The sequence below is a fragment of the Mesoplodon densirostris genome, chromosome 4 (assembly GCF_025265405.1).
Source record: "Mesoplodon densirostris isolate mMesDen1 chromosome 4, mMesDen1 primary haplotype, whole genome shotgun sequence".
NCBI lineage: Eukaryota > Metazoa > Chordata > Mammalia > Artiodactyla > Ziphiidae > Mesoplodon > Mesoplodon densirostris.
The window spans coordinates 43,381,335-43,401,812 of NC_082664.1; the positions used below are offsets into that span (position 1 = coordinate 43,381,335).

General features: G+C 43.1%; 2 protein-coding genes across 4 annotated transcripts; both read left to right on the forward strand.

The window, feature by feature from the left end:
* The first annotated feature begins 79 nt into the window (after window positions 1-79).
* Window positions 80-16,261, forward strand: L3HYPDH (trans-L-3-hydroxyproline dehydratase). 3 transcript variants are annotated; one of them, XM_060096122.1, is made up of 7 exons: window positions 80-701; window positions 3,457-3,626; window positions 6,381-6,503; window positions 6,752-6,916; window positions 11,666-11,729; window positions 13,362-13,417; window positions 14,664-16,261. In XM_060096122.1, exons 1-7 carry the CDS (start codon window positions 194-196, stop codon window positions 14,757-14,759), a joined length of 1,182 nt encoding a protein of 393 aa, XP_059952105.1. In that variant the 5' UTR covers window positions 80-193; the 3' UTR covers window positions 14,760-16,261. The 3 variants fall into 3 exon arrangements, with proteins under 3 accessions (XP_059952105.1, XP_059952106.1, XP_059952107.1); XM_060096123.1 differs by having other exon boundaries at window positions 6,752-6,889; XM_060096124.1 differs by lacking the exons at window positions 13,362-13,417; window positions 14,664-16,261 and having other exon boundaries at window positions 6,752-6,889; window positions 11,666-12,781.
* A 1,755-nt stretch (window positions 16,262-18,016) lies between these two features.
* On the forward strand, window positions 18,017-19,934 carry GPR135 (G protein-coupled receptor 135). The gene is given in 5 exon segments (XM_060096050.1): window positions 18,017-18,513; window positions 18,515-18,544; window positions 18,546-18,600; window positions 18,603-18,685; window positions 18,742-19,934. Coding segments are annotated over 5 exon segments (1,551 nt in total). The 3' UTR covers window positions 19,628-19,934.
* Window positions 19,935-20,478: the final 544 nt, after the last annotated feature.

The following is a 20,478-nucleotide window of genomic DNA, read 5'->3' on the forward strand; positions in this document are numbered from 1 at the left end:
CGGCTCCGCCTCCTGGTAACCCGGGCGACCGCTCCGAAGCCCCGCCCCGCCTCGGGCTTCCGGGTCTCGGCTCGAAGGCCCCGCCCTTCAGGTGGCGCTGCGGCCTGGCCCTCTGGCGCAGAGGAGGTGGTTAGACCCGCGGCTGGAACCGCGAGCGGCCGGGCAGTGGTCGATTCCCATCTGGACGCAGACGATGGCGAGCCCGCCGGCTGTGCCCCCGCTGCCTCCGCACGACCCGAGGACGCCGGCTCTGTCGGTGGTGGACATGCACACGGGCGGCGAGCCCCTGCGTATCGTGCTGGCTGGGTGTCCGGAGGTGGTCGGCCCCACGCTGCTGGCCAAGCAACGCTACATGCGCCAGCACCTCGACCACGTGCGGCGACGGCTCATGTTCGAGCCCCGGGGGCACCGGGACATGTACGGGGCTGTGCTGGTGCCGAGCGAGCTGCCTGACGCGCACCTGGGCGTCCTGTTCCTGCACAACGAGGGCTACAGTTCCATGTGCGGCCACGCGGTGCTGGCTCTGGGCCGGTTCGCGCTCGACTTCGGGCTGGTGCCAGCGCCCCCCGCCGGCGCCCGCGAGGCCCTGGTCAACATCCACTGCCCGTGCGGGCTGGTGGCCGCCTTCGTGGAGTGCGAGGGCGGCCGCAGTGGCGGCCCGGTGCGCTTCCACAGCGTCCCGGCCTTCGCGCTGGCCACAGGTAACCGGCGGGACCCTTCCGGCCCTGCAGCCCAGGACCCAACTAATTACACTGTCTCTCTGGGCTGGAACCCACGCAGCGCAACTAACCCACCCCACAAAGCCTTTACAATCAGTAAAAAGGTAATTCTAAATAACTGCAAGTGTGTGTCAGCACCTTGCCCTTGCGAATTTATGTATGGTGCATGCAATTTGATTACCCCGCAGATCTATCCGTCTGTGGCTTGGGGAGAGTATCGAGGGGTACAGAATTCCGTGCTTCCCATACTCAGCGCCTCATTCTCCACTCGTCAGGCATTCCTAGAGATTTCACAGTTGGATAAGGCAAGGTCCACAAGGGTCAAGGGAAATGCAAAGAACCGGGGCTCCAAGCTGGCTCAGAATATGATTGCTAGACACATTATTACACCCTGACAAGTTAGTAAACACGTTACTAAAAGTCATCTGTAAAAATTGCCTTCCCCAGTTCTTGGGTGAAGAATTAAATATTTTCGAGAAGATACAGATGTTGCTGGTCTAATTCTTTAAGAACAGGTACAGACATTGCCTGGGTCCAAATCCTGACACCCCCTTAAAGCTATGCAAACTTAGTCAAATTACTGACCCCCTCCGTGTCCATTGTATCTTCATTTGTTATCTCATTGAGGTTTTTTTGAGGATTTAATGAGAGTATGCAAGGTACTTAGAATTTTAAAAAAACATCTTCCTAGACATAGAAAGACTGCAGAATATATAGGGTTGCTAGTTATAGTTCTCGAGGTATGCAGAGCCTTTAAAAGGCTTTGGTGGGTTCTCTAGTACAGAGCCTGTATGTCATGTAAAACAGTGTCTAACTATTCATCCTTACAAAGAGGGAGATTGCTACAAATTCCATCAGCGAAGGCTGAATTCTATCAAGATGCTTTAGTAGTCTGACTGGAAGTGAGCTGGGAGCTAATTTAGTCAATCCAGCAATAGGGTTATCGTTCCTTCAAAGTCTTCCAGCTGTGCAAATCATTCTGTTAATTTGATCTTGATCCTCCTCGTGGATTTGGGTTCCAGTTTAGCCTGATTATAAATGTTATGAATGATGCAGTAATAGCCCAGGTGTTTGAGAGTCTTAGAATACCTCAGGCAGCTGAAACACACAAGTTGATAAAGAATGCCACTGGGCAAACTGATGCCAGTTTCCCAGAAAGAATTGGTGTCACGTCCGGATTGGGAGGGAACTTGAGGGAGACAGGAATTTATGTTAGGATTGCATCTTTAAAAACCTCAGCAGTTAACTAGCTTGGCTACCTGATTTCCCCTTAGGCCACCCCAGCAGCAGATTAGAAGCACTCTAGATTTTGTGGGAAATGACAGCTGGCAGCAGGATCACCAACTACGTACATCATAGTTTGGGGTTGGTTAGGGCAGGGGCAGCCAACCCCACAAGCACAGTAGTTCCTGAAAGCATCACTGTGTGACCATAATATAATCAGTGGGCATTAATGGTCACTTTGAGCCATTAAGAAAATGAAATCCTTAAACTCTCTACTTTGAAAATTGCGTAAAAGGCAGATGGATAGTGTCCAAGATCACGGCTCTGCCCCTCCCCATCTCTGTGACCTTGTGGAAGGGATTCCATGCCTCAATGTCATCTATAAAGTGAGGATGACAACAGTCCCTACCTCAGGATTGCTGAGTTCATCTCCACTCCACCCAGGTAAAATGAAGACTCTTTAGTTTTATTCACTGTATTTAAGTGCTAGAACAGTACACAGTCAATGAATATTGTGTGAATAAATGAAATTCAGAGAAGAATATGCTGATTGGCAAATGTAAACATCTGTCCTCTTAAGAGCCCTATTCCAGTTGGAAGTTAAACTTTTGGCTTTAATATTAAAATTTATTGTATTCCTAATCTGTGCCCACTATTCCCCACACGTTATCACATGGAATTCTCAAAACAATCCCTTTAGGATGGAAACAGCAATTCCATTTTATGCATGAGGACTTCAAAGCCACACTTAGCTTTCCCCATTCTGGCCGTCCCACATTTCCATCTATTTCCTGAGTCTCCTTTCATTAAGCCTGCTTTTCATGTTGCATCAGCATCAAGATAAAGACATTTTTGATTCACTTTTGCTCTTAAGTTCCACAGGTGTGTTTTACTCCTTTGATTATAAACTTGCTCTGTTTTGACACATCATGTGTTAAAAGGGTCCTGTGGTTATACTCTAACTGGTAGCCCCCTGGTATCTTTGTATGACTCACTGTGCAAACTCAGGAATACAAGAACTATTTTATTTTTCACAACTTAATTTCTGAATTTGAGACCCCTCTCTGCCCTGTTGGTTGACTTAGCCTCATCCTTCCACAGACTGGCCCCTTTTTTGATATCTGCATGAGAGGCACCTACATTTTCCTTCATAGTTTTCACACATTCATGTCCCAGAATTTCCTCTCTCTCTGCCTCTATGATGTTTTCTAGAAAAGATCTTCAGAATAGTTAACAAAATATGTATGTATGATTTAGGAAAAACATGGCATTCATGTTCTAAAACTTACACAAACCTCATTAACTTAAAAATAGAAAGATGTACTGAGCTAAAGGTCTATTATTAATTATGTGATGCATACTCATTTTGAAAATGGATTTTTGCTCCATTCCTTTTTACGATAGGAAAAAATACCCCCACCCCAACCCCCAGAAATACACATATATTTAAAATGCTGTGAATTTTATTGCTGAAATACTAAAACAAACTTATTTTCAAACATATGTTTTTTAGATTTCCTAGTGGATGTTCCCGGTCATGGAAAGGTGGTGGTGGACATTGCATATGGTGGCGCATTTTATGCGTTTGTTAGTGCTGAAAAGTTAGGACTTGATGTTTGTTCCACAAAGACAAGGGACCTCATGGATGCAGCAAGTGCAGTGACAGAAGCAGTGAAAGCTCAGGTCAGTACAGATGCTGCTATCATAGCAGATACCCTCCTCTGTGACATGGAGGGAATATAGATGACATGTCTATACAGAAAATTAAATACCTCTGAGTTCAAATTATCAGTAGTACTAAGAATAGGGTACTGGTTATAATCTTAGACTCTAGAGCAAGACTACCTGGGAGTTGTAGTTTTGCTACTTGTAGCTTTTATAACCTTGAACAAGTTACATAACTTCCATGTGCCTCAGTTTTCCTAGCTGTAAATGGAAATTATGAAATACCTGCTTCATAGGGAGTTGTAAGAATAAGTCAATATGTGTAAAGGACTTAAAATAGTGCCTAGCCATAGTAAATGTTCAATAAATGATAACTATTATTAACTTTAATAATACATAATAATAATATAATTTGTGGTTACTTAAACATAGAAAATGTATTATATAATATTCCACTAATTTGAAATGCTTTGATATATGTGGTCATTCTGCAAACCTTGAAAATAATGAATGTAAAATATAGCTTACAAAATAGATTTCATTAAATCTGATCAGACTTTCTCTTATTTCACAGAGAACATTAATTCCTAGTTAGTGAATTTTTCCTATATTGCTAAGAAGTTACTTAAATAACCACTCAAGTAACTCTAGTTTGGCTTGGGAAAACTATTGTTATAAAATCAGTTTAGATAATAAGTAATTCTAGAATATTCTTTCCTTTCTAGCACAAGTGTGCCTTTTTACCTAATTGGGACCTATATATAAAACTCAATTTTACCTAATTGGGATCTATATATAAAACTCATATACATATTTAGGGCCTCCCTGGTGGCGCAGTGGTTGAGAGTCCGCCTGCCGATGCAGGGGATACGGGTTCGTGCCCCGGTCTGGGAGGATCCCATATGCCGCGGAGCGGCTGGGCCCGTGAGCCATGGCCGCTGGGCCTGCGCATCCGGAGCCTGTGCTCCGCAACGGGAGAGGCCACAGCAGTGAGAGGCCCACATACCGCAAAAAGAAAAAAAAAAAGAAAAAATAAAATAAAAAAAAAAAACTCATATACATATTTAAATGTTTTAGCATATGAGAATTTATCATTCTAAGTAAAAATTAACTTAGGAAAGATAGAATCTAATATACTTCTACTAATTATTTATGGGCCTATTTAACATATCTGAGGCTTTATTTTAACATAATAACTTAAATAACAAAATGAATATATATACCATATCCCTGTTCTAAATTATCATTTTTCCAGGACTGTCAATACCAACAGGTAGAATTATTTTATCATAGTAACTTCTGAAACTCTGAATTCACATCCATTTTCTGTTCCAGTAAGGAGACAGCTAATAGTTTAACAATTTGACACAAAATAATTTGACCTTATTTTTAATAAAATCAAGAGAAAAAGGCATTGTTTTCTTAATAAAAGGAGTAATTTTGAAGTTCTCAAAGCTAGAGCTTCTCACCAAGGTGGCAAGGGGTAGACTTTGAGGGAGGAAGGATTCTGAAAAAAATGTGAGTAGTTCTGTCAGTGATGAAGCAGGCAGTAGGACTACTTTGTGAACCACTGATTATTCATACTGCTAATGCAGATTTAGGCAAAGGCCATTTGCCCAGGGGGGAGGGAGCTAAAGTAAATATAAAATAAATTCATCTTTGTCCTTTTAGCAAACATTTACCAAGGACTTATTGTATGTTGGACACCATGCTAGATGCTGGAGACCCAGAGGAAGAACAAACCCCACGACCTTCAAGGAGCTCAGTCTAGTGGGGGAAGCATCCCTGTGGGCAGTGTGATGTACTGGTGCTATTGTGGAGGTGGGGCATAGGGGCTTTAAGAGGTCAGAGAACAAAGATCCAATATACGGGCCTCTTTAACTGGGTTATAGATGGACTCTTTGGATTTTAAGACTCCAAATCTCTTCAACTGCTTTAAATGACAGGTAAGTGGTATTGGACTATACTAACTGTAAGGATACAATGGAAGTAAGGTTATAGTAATCTCAACCAAGCTACCAGGCATTACAGGAATCCAGAAGTTAAACCAGACCTCCCAAGTTCAGGAAGCATTGCACATTTGGACCTGACCAAGCTTTACCACTGACGTGACCTAGCTACCCTGCCAGTGCTTGCTTCTCTCTGTGTGTACCTGCTGCTTTTTATGATACTGACTTCATCCTTTATAAGTCTTTTTTTACCCATCCAATTGTTTCTCTTACCTAATAGCTTCTGCATCCTTATACTTTTTGCTTGCTCATGGCCTCTGACAGTTCTTGTATCTATCAGTGGTATTAATTTCAGCTCTAGATACTCATTGCTTGCTTTTTCAACATTATCCCCTTCAAGTTCCTGAGGGTGAGAGTAGGATTGCCTTAACTCCTCCTGCTTGAGCAGCCATGGCTGGCCTGTGAATTGACCATCCTTGGGTCAATGCTGGGGTCAGTGGTTCAAAGAGTATGTGTTTTGGCAGGTATGTGTATAAAATAGGACTGTTCCTTTAGTAGAGGCTATGTGCAGGCTGACTTCCTTAGAAAGGGCTCAAAGTATAAGAATCATAACTTCCAACAAAACTATCTTTATTCATATAGAGAAAGACATAATTTCTAGTATTTAGTGCTGTGACCCAAAAAATATTTTTTAAATGATAAAGATGGAAAAATTATGTCTAAGAGTACCCCTGTCTAAGAGTACCCCATATATGTTATTTAAAAGATAAGTTTGAATGAAAATATTTATTTTATGTGTGGTTGATAATTATTTTATTTACAGTTTAAAATTAATCATCCTGACAGTGAAGACCTTGCCTTTCTATATGGAACTATATTAACAGATGGAAAAGACGCTTATAGTGAGGAACCAACCACCAACATCTGTGTGTTTGCAGATGAACAGGTATTAAAACTGGAATTTTTATTTTTATTTTTATTTATTTTTATTTTTATTTTTTTCTTGGCTGTGCTGCACAGCTTGTGGGATCTTAGTTCCCTGACTAGGGATTGAACCCTGGCCCCCGCAGTGAAAGCTCAGAGTCCTAACCACTGGACCGCCAGGGAATTCCAAACTGGAATTTTTAGGCACACAGCCAGGTAATATGGAACTAGAACACTGTGAACATCTCATCTTCATTTATTCTGCAACAGGTTGACAGAAGTCCTACCGGCTCAGGAGTGACAGCCCGAATTGCTCTGCAGTATCACAAAGGGCTTCTAGAACTGAACCAGACCAGAGCCTTTAAAAGCAGTGCAACCGGCTCAGTATTCACAGGGAAGGCTGTGAGGGTGAGTGGCACCCTTAGCTTCTCATTTGTAAGTATGTTACTTTTGAGACTGTGGAGACCTAAGGTGGGTGTTAGATAAGTTTCTTCACTTAGCTCTTAGAAGAGAATTTTAAGACAGGCCTGAAAAAACTTCCGTTCAGCTAGGATATTGGTTTTCAAAGTGTGGAAAGGACCTTGGGGTCCTATCCATGGGTCCACAAAATCAAAGATATGTTCATAATAATACTGAGACGTTGCTTCCTTTTCACTTTCATTCTCTCACAAATGTACAGTGGAGTTCTCCCGGAGCTACGTGATGGGTGATATCCCAGCTGATTGAATGCAGAAACAAATACGAGAATCTAGCTGCCTTTTGTTATGCCAGACATTAAAGAGATTTGCAAAAATGTAAAAAATGCCATATTTCTCATTAATTTTTTTTTTGTTTTGGCAGATATAGTTATTTTCACAAAAATTTGTTGTTTATGACAAAATGTAATTGGTTTATTATTTTTAAATGCATTAATGAACAAATATCTTTACTTTTTTTGAATTTTAGAATTTTATTTACTGTTTTTATACAGCAGGTTCTTAACAAATATCTTTAATTCCCAATATAGCAAATATTAATTGATATAACTGAAATAAACAAAAACTCTTTGTGGTCCTAAAATCTTTTAAAATTAAAGCATAGTTGATTTACAATATTGTGTTAGTTTCAGGTATACAACATAGTGTTTCAGTATTTTTGCAGATTATATTCCATGGTAGGTTATTATGAGATGTTGGGTATAATTCCCTGTGCTATACAGTATATCCTTGTTGCTTATCTATTCTATAGATAGTAGTTTGTATCTGTTAATCCCATACCCCTAATTTGTCCCTACTCTCTTTCCTTTCCCCTTTGGTAAGCACAAGTTTGTTTTCTATATCTGTGAGTATGTTTCTGTTTTGCATATACATTTATTTGTATTATTTTTTAGATTCTACAAATAAGTGATATCATATAGTATTTGTGTTTCTCTGTCTGACTTTCACTAAGCACAATATTCTCTCCATCCACATTAATAATAATAATGGCATCCATAATAATGGCATTATTTCACTGTTTTTTATGGCTGAGTAATATTCCAGTGTGTGTGTGTGTGTGTGTGTGTACCACATCTTTTTAATCCAATCATCTGTTGATGGACACTTGGGTTGCTTTCCCGTCTTGGCTCTTGTAAATAGTGCTTCTATGAACATTGGGGTGCATGCATGTTTTTGCATTAGTGTTTTCATTTTTTCAGATATATACCCAGGAGTAGAATTGCTGGATCATATGATAGTTCTATTTTTAATTTTTTGAGGAACCTCCATATTGTCTTCCATAGTGGCTGCACCAATTTACATCCCTACCAACAGTATAGGAGGGTTCCCTTTTCTCCACATCCTCACCAACATTTGTTATTTGTAGACTTTTTGATGATAGCCATGTTGATTGGTGTGAGGTGGTACCTCATTGTGGTTTTGATTTGCATTTCTCTAACGATTTCATGTGCCTGTTAGCCATTTGTATGTCTTCTTTGGAAAAATGTCTATTCAAGTCTTCTGCCCATTTTTTTAAAAGATTTTTTGATGTGGATCATTTTTTAAGTCTTTATTGAGTTTCTTACAATATTGCTTCTGTTTTATGTTTTGGTTTATTGGCCCTGAGGCATGTGGGATCTTAGCTCCCCGACCAGGGATCAATCCCACACCCCCTGCATTGGAAGGCAAAGTCTTAACCACTGGACGACCAGGGAAGTCCCTTCTGCCCATTTTTTGATTGGATTGTTTGGTTTTTTTGATATTGAATTGTATGAGCTTGTACATTTTGGAAATTAAGCCCTTGTTGGTCACATCATTTGCAAGTATTTTCTCCCATTCCATAGGTTGTCTATTTGTTTTATTGGTGGTTTCCTTTGCTATGCAAAAGCCTTTAAGTTTAATTAGGCCCCATTTGTTTATTTTTGCTTTTATTTCTTTTGCCTTAGGAGACAGATCCAAGCAAATATTGCTACTACTTATGTCAAAGAGTGCCTATGTTCTCTTCTTCCAGATTTCCCAGCACTACTTATTGAAGAGACTGTCTTTTCTCCATTGTATATTCTTGCCTCCTTTGTCGTTTAATGACTATAGGTGTGTGGCTTTGTTTCTGGGCTCTCTATTCTGTTCCATTGATTTATTTGTCTGTTTTTCTGCCAATATCATGCTGTTTTGATTACTATAGCTTCGTAGTATAGTCCAAAGTCTGGGAGGGTTATACCTCCAGCTTCATTCTTTTTTCTCAGGATTGCTTTGGCAGTTTGGGGGCTTTTATGGTTCCATATATATTTTAGGATTCTTTGTTCTGGTTCTGTGAAAAATGGCCTGGGTATTTTGATAGAGGTTGCATTAAATCTGTAGATTGCTTTGGGTAGCATGGCCATTTTAATAATATTATTTCTTCCAATCCAAGAGCATGGAATATCTTTTCATTTGTTTAAATCATCTTCAGTTTCCTTCATCAGTGTTTTATAGTTTTCAGCATATAGGTCTTTCACCTCCTTGGTTAAGTTTATTCCTAGGTATTACTTTTTTGACCTGATTTTAAATGGGATTGTTTTTTACTTTCTGATATTTATTATTGGTGTTTAGAAACGTGACCGATTTTTGTACATTAATCTTGTATCCTGCAACCTTGGTGAATTTATTTATTAGTTCTAATAGTTTTAGAGTGGAAACTTTAGGGTTCACTATATAGAGTATCATGTCATCTGCAAATAGTGACAGTTTTACCTCTTCCTTCCCAATATGGATAACTTTTATTTCTTTTTTTTGTCTGATTGCTATGGCTAGGATTTCCAATACTAGGTTAAATAGAAGTGGTGAAAGTGGGCATCCTTGTCTAGTTCCTAAATTTAGTGGGAAGGCTTTCAGCTTTTCACCATTGAGTATTATACTAGCTGTGGGTTTGTCATAAATGACCCTTATTATGTTGAGATATGTTCTCGCTATACCCACTTTGATGAGAGTTTTTAATCATGAATGGATGTTGAATTTTGTTGAATGCTTTTTCTGCATCTGTTGAGATGATTATGTGGTTTTTGTCTTTCCTTTTGTTAATGTAGTATATCACATTGATGGATTTGTATATGTTGAACCATCCTTGTGACCCTGGTATAAATCCAGCTTGATTTGTATATGTTGAACCATCCTTGTGACCCTGGTATAAATCCAGTGTATGATCCTTTTTATATATTCTTGGATTTGGTTTGCTAATATTTTGTTGAGGATTTTTGCATCTATATTCATCAAAGATATTGGCCTGTAATTTTCTTTTTTAAGTGTCTTTGTCTGGTTTTGGTATCAGGGTAATAGTGGGTGAGGTCCTCAAATCTTAGGGTATAAAGGGATCCTGAGGCCAAAATGTTTGAGAACCATTAAATTAGGGTTTGGAAGTTTTTTGTTTTTATTCTATAGGAATGTTCCATTTTATATAATAAGATGTGAAAGTCCTGAAAAGTTGTGGAAAGTATTTTTGTAATGGAATCAAATTATAAATGAGCTAACAGCTAATTAATGAATTTACTCATAGTAGTAAGTAAAATCTACTGTAGTATGATTAAATTGCATCTAATAAGTGAATCTACTCACAAAGAGTCCTTTAATATAGCAGATAACTTATCCTAATGAAGACTTTTATATCCTAATGTAGCTGTTTTTAAAGTTTGTTCTTTTCTGAATATGGAATTTGCTTTAAGTTAGGGATTCATATATAATACGCTGATCTTAGGGGATACCAAACCATTTATGTTATATGCAAAAACTTGGAATACGTTATCTTCAAGTCTGAGACTCAAGACAAAATAATAATCGACAACATTTATTGGGTGCTTGACTATGTGTCAGTTTCCAAGCTAAGCACTTCACATATACCGTCTCTTTTAATTCTCCCAAGAATCCTCTGAGGTCAGTAATGTTATCATCCTTTTTTCACAAGTGATAAAATGGAGAATTAGAGTTTAGATAATTTGCCATAGGTCAAACAGACAGGTAACAGAGCCAGGCTATGCATGTGGGTCCTTCTGAGCAGAGCCTGTACCGTTAACCACCATATTTTCTTGCCCTTAGGCAAACATTTGATGCAGATGGGCAGTTTCACCCACGTGAGAGTGAATTCAACTCTCAACCACCCAGTAATGATGACTCCCAAAGCTTCATCCCTACCATGCTTACCTGTGCCTCTCTCCTGAGTCTGACACTGTCCACTAAACTCATCTCAAGATGATTGTCCCAGAGATATCTCCAACTCAACTTGTTTACAAGTTCTCCCTTCCTAAATGTGTTCTTTCTGTCTCATTCCCCATCTCAGCTAATGGTGGCGCCAGCTTCACTTCCAAGCTAGAAACTATGGTCATATTAACTCATCTCTATTCCTCACCTCCTACGTACATCAGTCCCCAGGTCTATCAATTCTGCCTCCAAAGTATCTCTATATTTTGTTCTCCATTCTCTAAAAACTGCCCTCCTGTCTCTAGATTTAATTGATGAATTAAGGTTACCTCTTAACAGATTGCTGGGTTTCTAGTCTCTCTCCTCTCCAATTTGTTCCCTACTTTACAGCTAGACTAAATCAAAAACACAAATCTAGTCACTTACCTTAAAAACCTCCCATTGCCTATATGGTTAACTCTTGGGTTCTCTTTAAAATGATAAAAACTGAGAATACAACTTTTAGGCTAGATAAACTATGAGGGCAGTATCTTGATATTCTCCTATCACCTTCTTTTTTCAGGAAGTAAAATGTGGTGATTTTAAAGCTGTTATAGTGGAAGTATCTGGACAAGCCCATTACACAGGTACAGCAAGCTTTATAGTAGAAGATGATGACCCATTGAGGGATGGATTTCTTCTCAAATGACTTATATGACTTTTAAGGGCTTTCTTTAAATTGTTATCATACGTAATTTCTCTCTGAATTACTTGGAAAACTGTATCCAAATTGTACATGTAAGCCAACTAACATTCTTCTTAAAATAATACACTGTGGTTAAATATAAAGTCATTATTCCTCATATTTATACATGTGTATTGGTATAAATATTGCTTATAGAATACAAAATGCAGAATACTTTTCTAATTATTAACATATCAGGTAAAATTAAAACCTTAGTTCTTGTTACTTTTAAATATTCCTCTGTGGTAATTACTATAATATTCTGTTTTAAATGCTCTTTGAATAATAGCTTCAATTGTAGCCCTCACAGCAATGAGTCTTACAAGTTCATTATTTTAGTCTTCCAGTTTTTGAGTAAAATAATGCCCTCTCTCTAAGCAGCATGCAAGGGAGACAGCTTATTATAAAGTCCTCAACACTTAGCAGTCATAAACTGGGGAGGAATGGGGTGGTCAGCTTCTTTGGGTGAGAGTTGTTGTAGCTGCTGCAGGGATGTCCTCTGTGCTGCAGAGCCCAGCTCCTATACCCGTAAACTCGTGAGAGAAGATCAAGAATCAGGCTTTTGATATATCTTTAACGCTGTTATAAAAGGGGTTGTTTATTGCATTACTGAAGTATAGGTACACAGTAGGAGTCAATCAATAAGTATCTACAGTGGAGCAAGTCACATACTCTGCCAACTACATGCCAGGTAATTTAAAACATGAAGGACATGTTAACTATTGGCATTCTTGCTAGTTAATTGTGAACCTGTTAAAAAATAAAATATGATCATTATCAGTCATTATAAAATGAAGTATTAAAAATTATTCACCATATGATTTTCTCAATATTCAGTAGACTTTTTTTCTGGTGGGTGGGGGGTATTTTCTCAGTTTATTTTAGATTCATTGTTTTGACCTTAATTTGTGCTCTGAACTCTGTCAACCTTGAATCAGTAGACTCTTTTTTGAGGTAAGTAATAGTATTTCTTTTTTTGAGCATACAATGAAGTAATTAATTCATTTCAACTGGCTGTATCATCCAGCAAGTCTGTGTAGACCCAGTTATTAGGTCTCTGATTGAATTACCTGACCAAAAGGAAGGCTATAAAGTTAATGTTCTTGATTTCCCTATTAAATACACAAAAACTAATGTTTTCCATTCATTATCTCTTAAAATCTGTGGTAAAAAATTCACTTACCTCCAAAAAATAACACTAAATATGACCAAGAAATTTTCTACAGATCAGGGAGATTTGCTGTACTTTATTTTAATAGAAATAGAGCCACTATTTGCTCTCTGAATTTCACAAGTCACATTAATTTGAAGAAAAAAAGACACATAGATTGTTTAGAAGTTTATAGCATTTTGTAATGTGCACACACATCTCCCCTGATCTAACGAGGTACACTGTGAAATTTGATTATTATTCTATGGCTACCGAGGGTGGGGAGTATTTTATCACTGACATTCTTTAGAATTGTTAGCACATGGTGATAACAAAAATGCGGACTGACAGTCAGTTTTATTATTGTTTCAAAATTCTCTACAGACAGTGCACCCCCTGATCAACTGCACCCAGGCCGGCACTCCCTCTGCCCACCCATGGTATGCCATTGCTTTTGTCTCATTCATGAATATGAGGGAAATGCAAGCCAGAGTGTCAACTAACTCCCTCAGGTCGCATTTAAGGCTGTCAGTCTAGGGCTTCTGACCCCAAGTCCAGTATTTTCCTGCTACACTTCCTCTGCCTCTAAGACAGGACAGCCAGAACTTGTTCTATGATAATACTTTAACAAATATGTTATGTTTCTTGAACATTGAAAACTAGATACTGCCTAAATCTTCCTAAATTGTAATCCAAACCAGAGCCAAACCCTTGCAACAATATTCATTCCTTCTGTATTTCACCGTGTCTCCCATGGAGTCAAAACCACTAGGGAAATCAACAGCTGTTCCTCTCACCTCCAAGTGTCTAATCAGTCACTAAGCCCTGTTGATTCTACCTTCTGAATAGTGCTCACATCTATCCCTTCCCATCCTTGCTAAGGGTCTTGTCTCATCACTAACCTCTTTCAAGCAACCTCCTTCCCCTCATTGGTTCCTTCCTCTAAGGTCTTATCGAGTATCATCATAAACAAAATGAAATAAACATCCCTTGTCCACCTTCCCTCTTCAGCCTGCTGTCTGTCGCCCCTATTTCCTTCCCTTTGCAGTCAAGCTCCTAGATTCCTTACTCTCTTCTCAATGGGTACATTTTCTCATCTTCCATTTGCTACTCAACTATTGCAGTCTGGTTTCGCCCTCATTACTCATTGGAAACTATGCTTGATCTAACGGCCAGATTTAATGGTCACCCAAGGGTTTATGCAATCCATGGTGGATGCTGCTTCTTGCTTCTTGCAGGCAAGTGTGGTACATTTTAGAGCACCAACCTCTACTCCCTTGGTGCAGAGCTCAGACACGGAGCCATCCACTGAGGTTCTCAAGACCATAGGTTAGTACTCAGGCCCCATTAGTACCCATCGGGTGCTGCAGTTGTGTGGGCCCAGGTCCATCTCCTCTTCACCATGCACTTGCAAATCTTTTTGCTCCAGGTCCTCTAGACTCCGTAAGAGTTGGGGCACCCTCCTCTTCGTCCCTCAAATTCCACAATTTCCATACCATCCCTCCTTAGGACAGTACCTCTCATACTTCAGTGTAGGTGTGAATTACCCAGGGATCTTAGAATGCAGATTCTCATTTCCTAGGCATGGGGTGGGGCATTTCTAACAAGCACCCAGCTGATGCTGGTACTGCTGGTAGGAGGACTGCAGTTTTAACCAATCGATTTTAATTCCCTATTTGGGCCCAGGCTTTACAGGTGAGTCTCCCCTACCTGGAAACTTCTCCTCTTAGCTCTGAGACACATAAGAAGCCTGCTACCTCCCTACCTGGAGGTGAAGAATAGAGCTGACCTCATCATCACAGCAACTTTTCTGAGAAGAGGCTGAGAAACTTACATTCTCCTCTTCTGAAAAGCAAAAGTAAAACAAAGCACCCCGAAACACAGGACAGCTGATTTCTCAGTTGGCCAAATATGCCTCATTAAATACATCACTCACCTGCTTAGCTTTTCTCCCTTTACCTGCTTCTTAATTTTTGCTACTCCCTAGCATTCCACCCATGTTCCTTTCTCTCTTCACTCAATACTCTGTTCCTAAGTCGTCATATTCATGCCCGCGTTTTTCTCTCTTGTAGAGAGGCTGACATTTCCCAAGTCTCTAAATCCTAAGCTCCAGAGCCATACTGCAGATTCACTACTTGGTGGACAAAGCAGACTCATCTGCCCCTAGAATGTGCCCCTCCTCCCGTATTCCCTAATTTGATCAATGGTACCACCATCCATCGAGCCAGGAACTTGGGATCTATCCTTGGCTCCTTTTTCATGCCCTTTTGTCCTGTCTGTTGATGCTCTGAGGTGGATGTCTGTGGATTTGGCCGGCATCATTCCTTTTCCCTTCTTTTATCAACAACACTCTCCTTTTCCTTTGGGAAACCATCCATCCCCTTGCACATAGCCTTGATGGGGCTGCCAGACAAGGGGTACTCGAATCAGACTCTCTCCTCTTAAGACCTGGGATCTTGAGAGAAATGACATAAGGTCTGAAAAATGGCTGAAGCAGACTTATTCCTATACATCCCTAAAGAGATCACCCTCAGTTCCTTTCTGCTATCTCTACCTGTAGAGCTGCCCTGACTTCTCTTTTTCTTGGGGTTGGCTGTTAGACTATCCTTTTGAACTCCCCCTGTCCTTCCAGTAAATTCTGCTTTTGCTTAAATGAGACAATGCCCTCAATATATTGTTTATATCCAAAGACTCTAATCCATATACTGCCTCCTTCTTCACTGTAAATGCCTTAGTTCAGACTCTTTCATTTCTCCCGTGGGCTATTACAATGCCTTTTCTTTTTCTTTTTTCCCCCAAATCTATTTATTCATTTATTTTTATTCATCTATTTTTGGCTGCGTTGGGTCTTCACTGCCGCACGCGGGCTTTCTCTAGCTGCGAGGAGTGGGGGCCGCTCTTCGTTGTGGTGTGCAGGCTTCTCATTGCGGTGGCTTCTCTGTGGCAGAGCACAGGCTCTAGGCGCGCAGGCCTCAGCAGTTGTGGCACGCGGGCTTAGCAGCTGTGGCTCGCGGGCTCCAGAGCACAGGCTCAGTAGTTGTGGTGCACGGGCTTAGTTGCTCCACAGTATGTGGGATCCTCCTGGACCAGGGCTCGAACCCGCGTCCCCTGCAATGGCAGGCGGACTCCCAACCACTGCACCACCAGGGAAGTCCCACAATGCCTTTTCTTAACTGGTCTCTCAGTTGCCAGATTCTCTTCCTACAGTCCTTATATTTTTAAACAACATTTATGACGTTGTAATATATTTGTGTTTGCCTAAAACTGTAAGGTCTTTGGGCTAGGACCCTTATTTGTTGTCTCTGAAAACCTAAATAAACGAATGTGTTACATATTTTTGGCTTAGTTCAGTGGTTTTCAGCTGAGGTTGGTCGCCCTCTCCCCCTGAACATGTGGCAAATGTCTGAAGACATTTTTAGTGGTCACTACCGCCATCTCGTGGGTAGAGGCTAGGGTTACTGTTAACATCCTACAGGGCCTCGGGTAGCCTCCACAACAGAGAATTACCTGGCTCGAAATGTCAGTAATGCTGAGACCGAGAAACCCAGTCTTATTTTACCACCTTAAATGAACTTTACTTATACTGTAAGTTTCCAGTAGTATATTTTTCCTCACTAAAATAAGTGCCCAAAACACTACTATTGTTGATTCTAAGACCTGAAAGTATATTAGTCATTCTTGAGATCAGTGTTTCTCAAACGAGCATCAGAATCACTTGCAGGGCTCGTGGCTGGGCTCCATCCCCAGAGTTTCAGATTCAGTAGATTTGGGGTGTGGCCTGGGAATCTGCATTTCTAACAAGTTCCCAGGTCATGCTGATGCTGCTGGTCCAGGGTCCACACTTTGTAGACCACTGCTTTAGAGAACCTAAGGGTTTATCACAGTTTCCCTCATTAGAGGCCATGCCCAGAAACTTGAGATGCAGTTTCCCTGGGAAGGCTGGCCCTTCCTGAACCTGTATCTTCCCGCCAGGTACCTGGAGCTGCATCTGTGGCGACTGCTTGGCTGGCAGCACCTTAAACTCAAAGCATACCACATTCCAGAGAACTGATGAAGGCTGCCAGCAGGGCAAGGAACCAGTGACTCTCCCCTCTTCCCTGACACGTATGAGAGAGTAATGGTCCTGGGGTCCAGGTCCTTGAAAACAAGGTGACATCCTGCCTCCAGGATCCATATTCTAGCTCCTCAAAGCACCTGTATCAGAATCACCTTTGGGGTTTAGATTCATGGGCCCATCCTCAGTACTCCTGGGAGTCAGCTAGCCAATGTGCATTTTAATAAGCTTACTACATCAGTGGTTCTCAAAGTGTGGTCCTTGGACCAGCAATCTCATCACCACCCAGCAACTTGTTAGAAATGCATATTCTCGGACAAGACCCCAGATCTACTGAATCTGAACATCTGGGGTTGGGCCCAGTCAACTGTGTTTTAACAAGCCCTAGGTGATTCTGTTGCATGCTCAAGTTTGAGAACACCTGGCTTAAGTTTTTCTGCTCCCTCAGGTTTAAGATCTCCGAATTTCGATTGTTTTCCACTTCAGGTTCTAGATTCCTTTCCTACCTGTAGATGCCAGAAACACCCACAGGAAGCAAAGCAACCCCCCTCGCCCCCCGCCTCTCTGTAGGACATGTGTATCCAAGAGAGCTTGAGAGTGAACCCTTGTTGAATTTGGCCATCTGTGTGAGGACCAGTCCCGCTTTATCTGATCAGGCTGGGCAGTGGTCCCTGAGGAGGTCGACCTGGCACTCTCTGAAGCCCACCTCCCTGGCCGCATAACCTCGGGGAGAGGTGACATCCTGGACCGGCTTTTCTGAAGGTACTCGGCCGGCGTCCCGCCCCGCGCTCTCGCGTAAACACGCGGTTCCCTTGGCAACGCCTGGAACGCACGTCAAAAGCTCCGCGGGTCGCGGGCTACGGTCAACCCTCCGGCCGAGCGCAACTCCAGGCAGAGGCCCCTGACCCCGGCCCCGAGCCACCTCGGGCTTGCGGCCGCCTCCCCCGGTGCGGGATGAGCAGACCCGCGGCCGCCGCGGGGCCCCATGGAGAAGCAGCCGCCGCCGCCGGTGCGCCCAACAGTGAGCACAACCTTGTCGGGCAGCCCACGCCCCGGCGCCCCCTCCGCGGCCGGCACGCCTGGCCGGACTTCCTCTGCGGTGGCGACGGCCGTGCTCTCTTTCAGCACCGCGTCGGCCGCGGCGCTGGGGAACCAGAGCGGCGGGAGCGGGGGCGACAGCACTGGCGCCTCGGCTGGCGGCGGCCTCGGCGGGCACGGTGCGGCGGGGAGGCCACCGCTGGGCCCCGCGGCGGCGCCGCTGCTATCTCAGGGGGCGGCGGTGGAGGCCCAGACGCTCGTCCTCCTGCTCATCTTCCTGCTGTCTAGCCTGGGCAACTGCGCGGTGATAGGGGTGATCGTGAAGCACCGACAGCTCCGCACCCTCACCAACGCGTTCATCCTGTCCCTGTCTCTGTCGGATCTGCTCACGGCGCTGCTCTGCCTGCCAGCCGCCTTCCTGGACCTCTTCACACCGCCCGAGGGCCCGGCCCGCCGCCGCCGCGGGGCCCTGGCGCCGCCAGCCATCTCTTCAGCTCGTGCTTCGGCATCGTGTCCACGCTCAGCGTAGCCCTCTCATCTCGCTGGACCGCTACTGCGCCATCGTGCGGCCGATGCGGGAGAAGATCGGGCGCCGCCGCGCGCTGCAGCTGCTGGCCGGCGCTTGGCTGGCGGCGCTTGGCTGGCGGCGCTTGGCTGGCGGCGCTTGGCTGGCGGCGCTTGGCTGGCGGCGCTGGGCTTCTCCTTGCCCTGGGAGCTGCTCCGTGCTACCTGGGAGTCCCCGGCGGCGCAGAGCTTCCACGGCTGCCTGTACCGGACGACCCCGGACCCCGCGCAATTGGGCGCGGCCTACAGTGTGGGGTTGGGGGTGGCTTGCTACCTGCTGCCCTTCCTGCTCATGTGCTTCTACCACTACCACGTCTGCAGGACCGTGCGCCTGTCGGACTTGCGCGTGCGGCCCCTGACCACCTGCGCGCGCGTGCTGCGCTTCTTCAGCGACGTGCGCACGGCCACCACAGTGCTCATCATGATTGTCCTCGTCATCTGCTGCTGGGGGCCCTACTGCTTCCTGGTGCTGCTGACCGCGGCCCGGCAGGCCCAAGCCACGCAGGCTCCCTCGCTCCTCAACGTGGTGGCCGTATGGCTGACCTGGGCCAATGGGGCCATCAACCCTGTCATCTATGCCATTCGCAACCCAAACATTTCGATGCTCCTAGGGCGCAACCGGCAAGAGGGCTACCGGACTAGGAACATGGACGTTTTCCTGCCCAACCAGGGCCCGGCTCTGCCAGCTAGAAGCAGCAATCCCCTTCGAAACCGCTATAGCAACCACCTGGGGGCCTGCAGCAGGATGTCCTCTTCCAACCCGACCAGCGTGGTGGGAGGGGACGACGTGGCCATGTGGGCTCGCAAAAATCCAGTTGTGCTTTTCTGCCCGGAGGGGCCACCAGATCCTGCGACAGCAGCAGCTAAACAGCCTAAATCTGAAGCCGGGGATACCAGCCTCCAAGAAGGGTTGGGATGCACAGCTTGTGAAGGCAAATTTCCACCCGCTTCGATGAACAATACAGGATTCCGGGGAGAATCGTGTGTTTCATAAAGCCAAACATTTACAAAAGAGGCAGAGGGGGAGGCTTACCACTTCCCCCAAACAACATACAAGACAGTGTCCTTTCCTTCAGAAGTGCGGAAAGGAATGTAAAGTGCAAAACTTAAGAAGATGTTTAACCACACAACCAAGCATTGTGAACTGTAAGTGCCAAAAATGACAAAAATAAAATTCACAATTACTGAAAATCTCATATTACAGGAATCACACTGTGAAACAAACAAAAAAATTCATTGAATGCAACTGGTTCATATACATAGACTTTCAGGAAAGAATGAAGACCTTAAGAATTGCTCGAAGGCCCCTCTAAATCACCAGCATTCAGCAGAACTTCAGATTTCTAGAACTTGCACCTCTGACACATGCCTTGGGTGCTTAGGTTAGGAGTCGAAAATTTTTATCCTTACATACTTTGGTGCATTTCCTCCCCACCCCACCCCCATAATCTTTGTGAGAAATTTTAAATTCATATTCCATTTAAAACTTTTAGGATTTTGAAAAAATGGTTTATTACTAAAAGTGGTTTATTACTATAAAATCCAACCATTTGAGGGGCAAAGAGAAGTATGAACATAAAGAAATGTGGCTATTTTTTAAAGTATTTCAAGATTATACTTAGAAATTAATGTCCCCCATCTAACCCCCAAAATTATCTGCCTTGGAAGCTTTGAGACTTAAACCTTACTCTAACCTGGTACTTTTGTTTCTAATGACTTAGGGGTGCCGCTCTCAGAAAGCTTTCACATTCTTAAAAAATAATTTTCATAGTAGAAAATCTTTGCATTTGAGGTAAATTTGATTTTTGGATGCAGCCAAAAATGTAATTTGAAGTCAAGTTGATT

Excerpts from the sequence above, each read along its gene's own strand:
- L3HYPDH (XM_060096122.1), top strand. The coding sequence starts at position 194 with ATGGCGAGCCCGCCGGCTGTGCCCCCGCTGCCTCCGCACGACCCGAGG. Across the intron at positions 702-3,456 it reads GGCCTTCGCGCTGGCCACAG|ATTTCCTAGTGGATGTTCCC; the intron begins GTAACCGGCGGG and ends TATGTTTTTTAG. Across the intron at positions 3,627-6,380 it reads CAGAAGCAGTGAAAGCTCAG|TTTAAAATTAATCATCCTGA; the intron begins GTCAGTACAGAT and ends TTTTATTTACAG.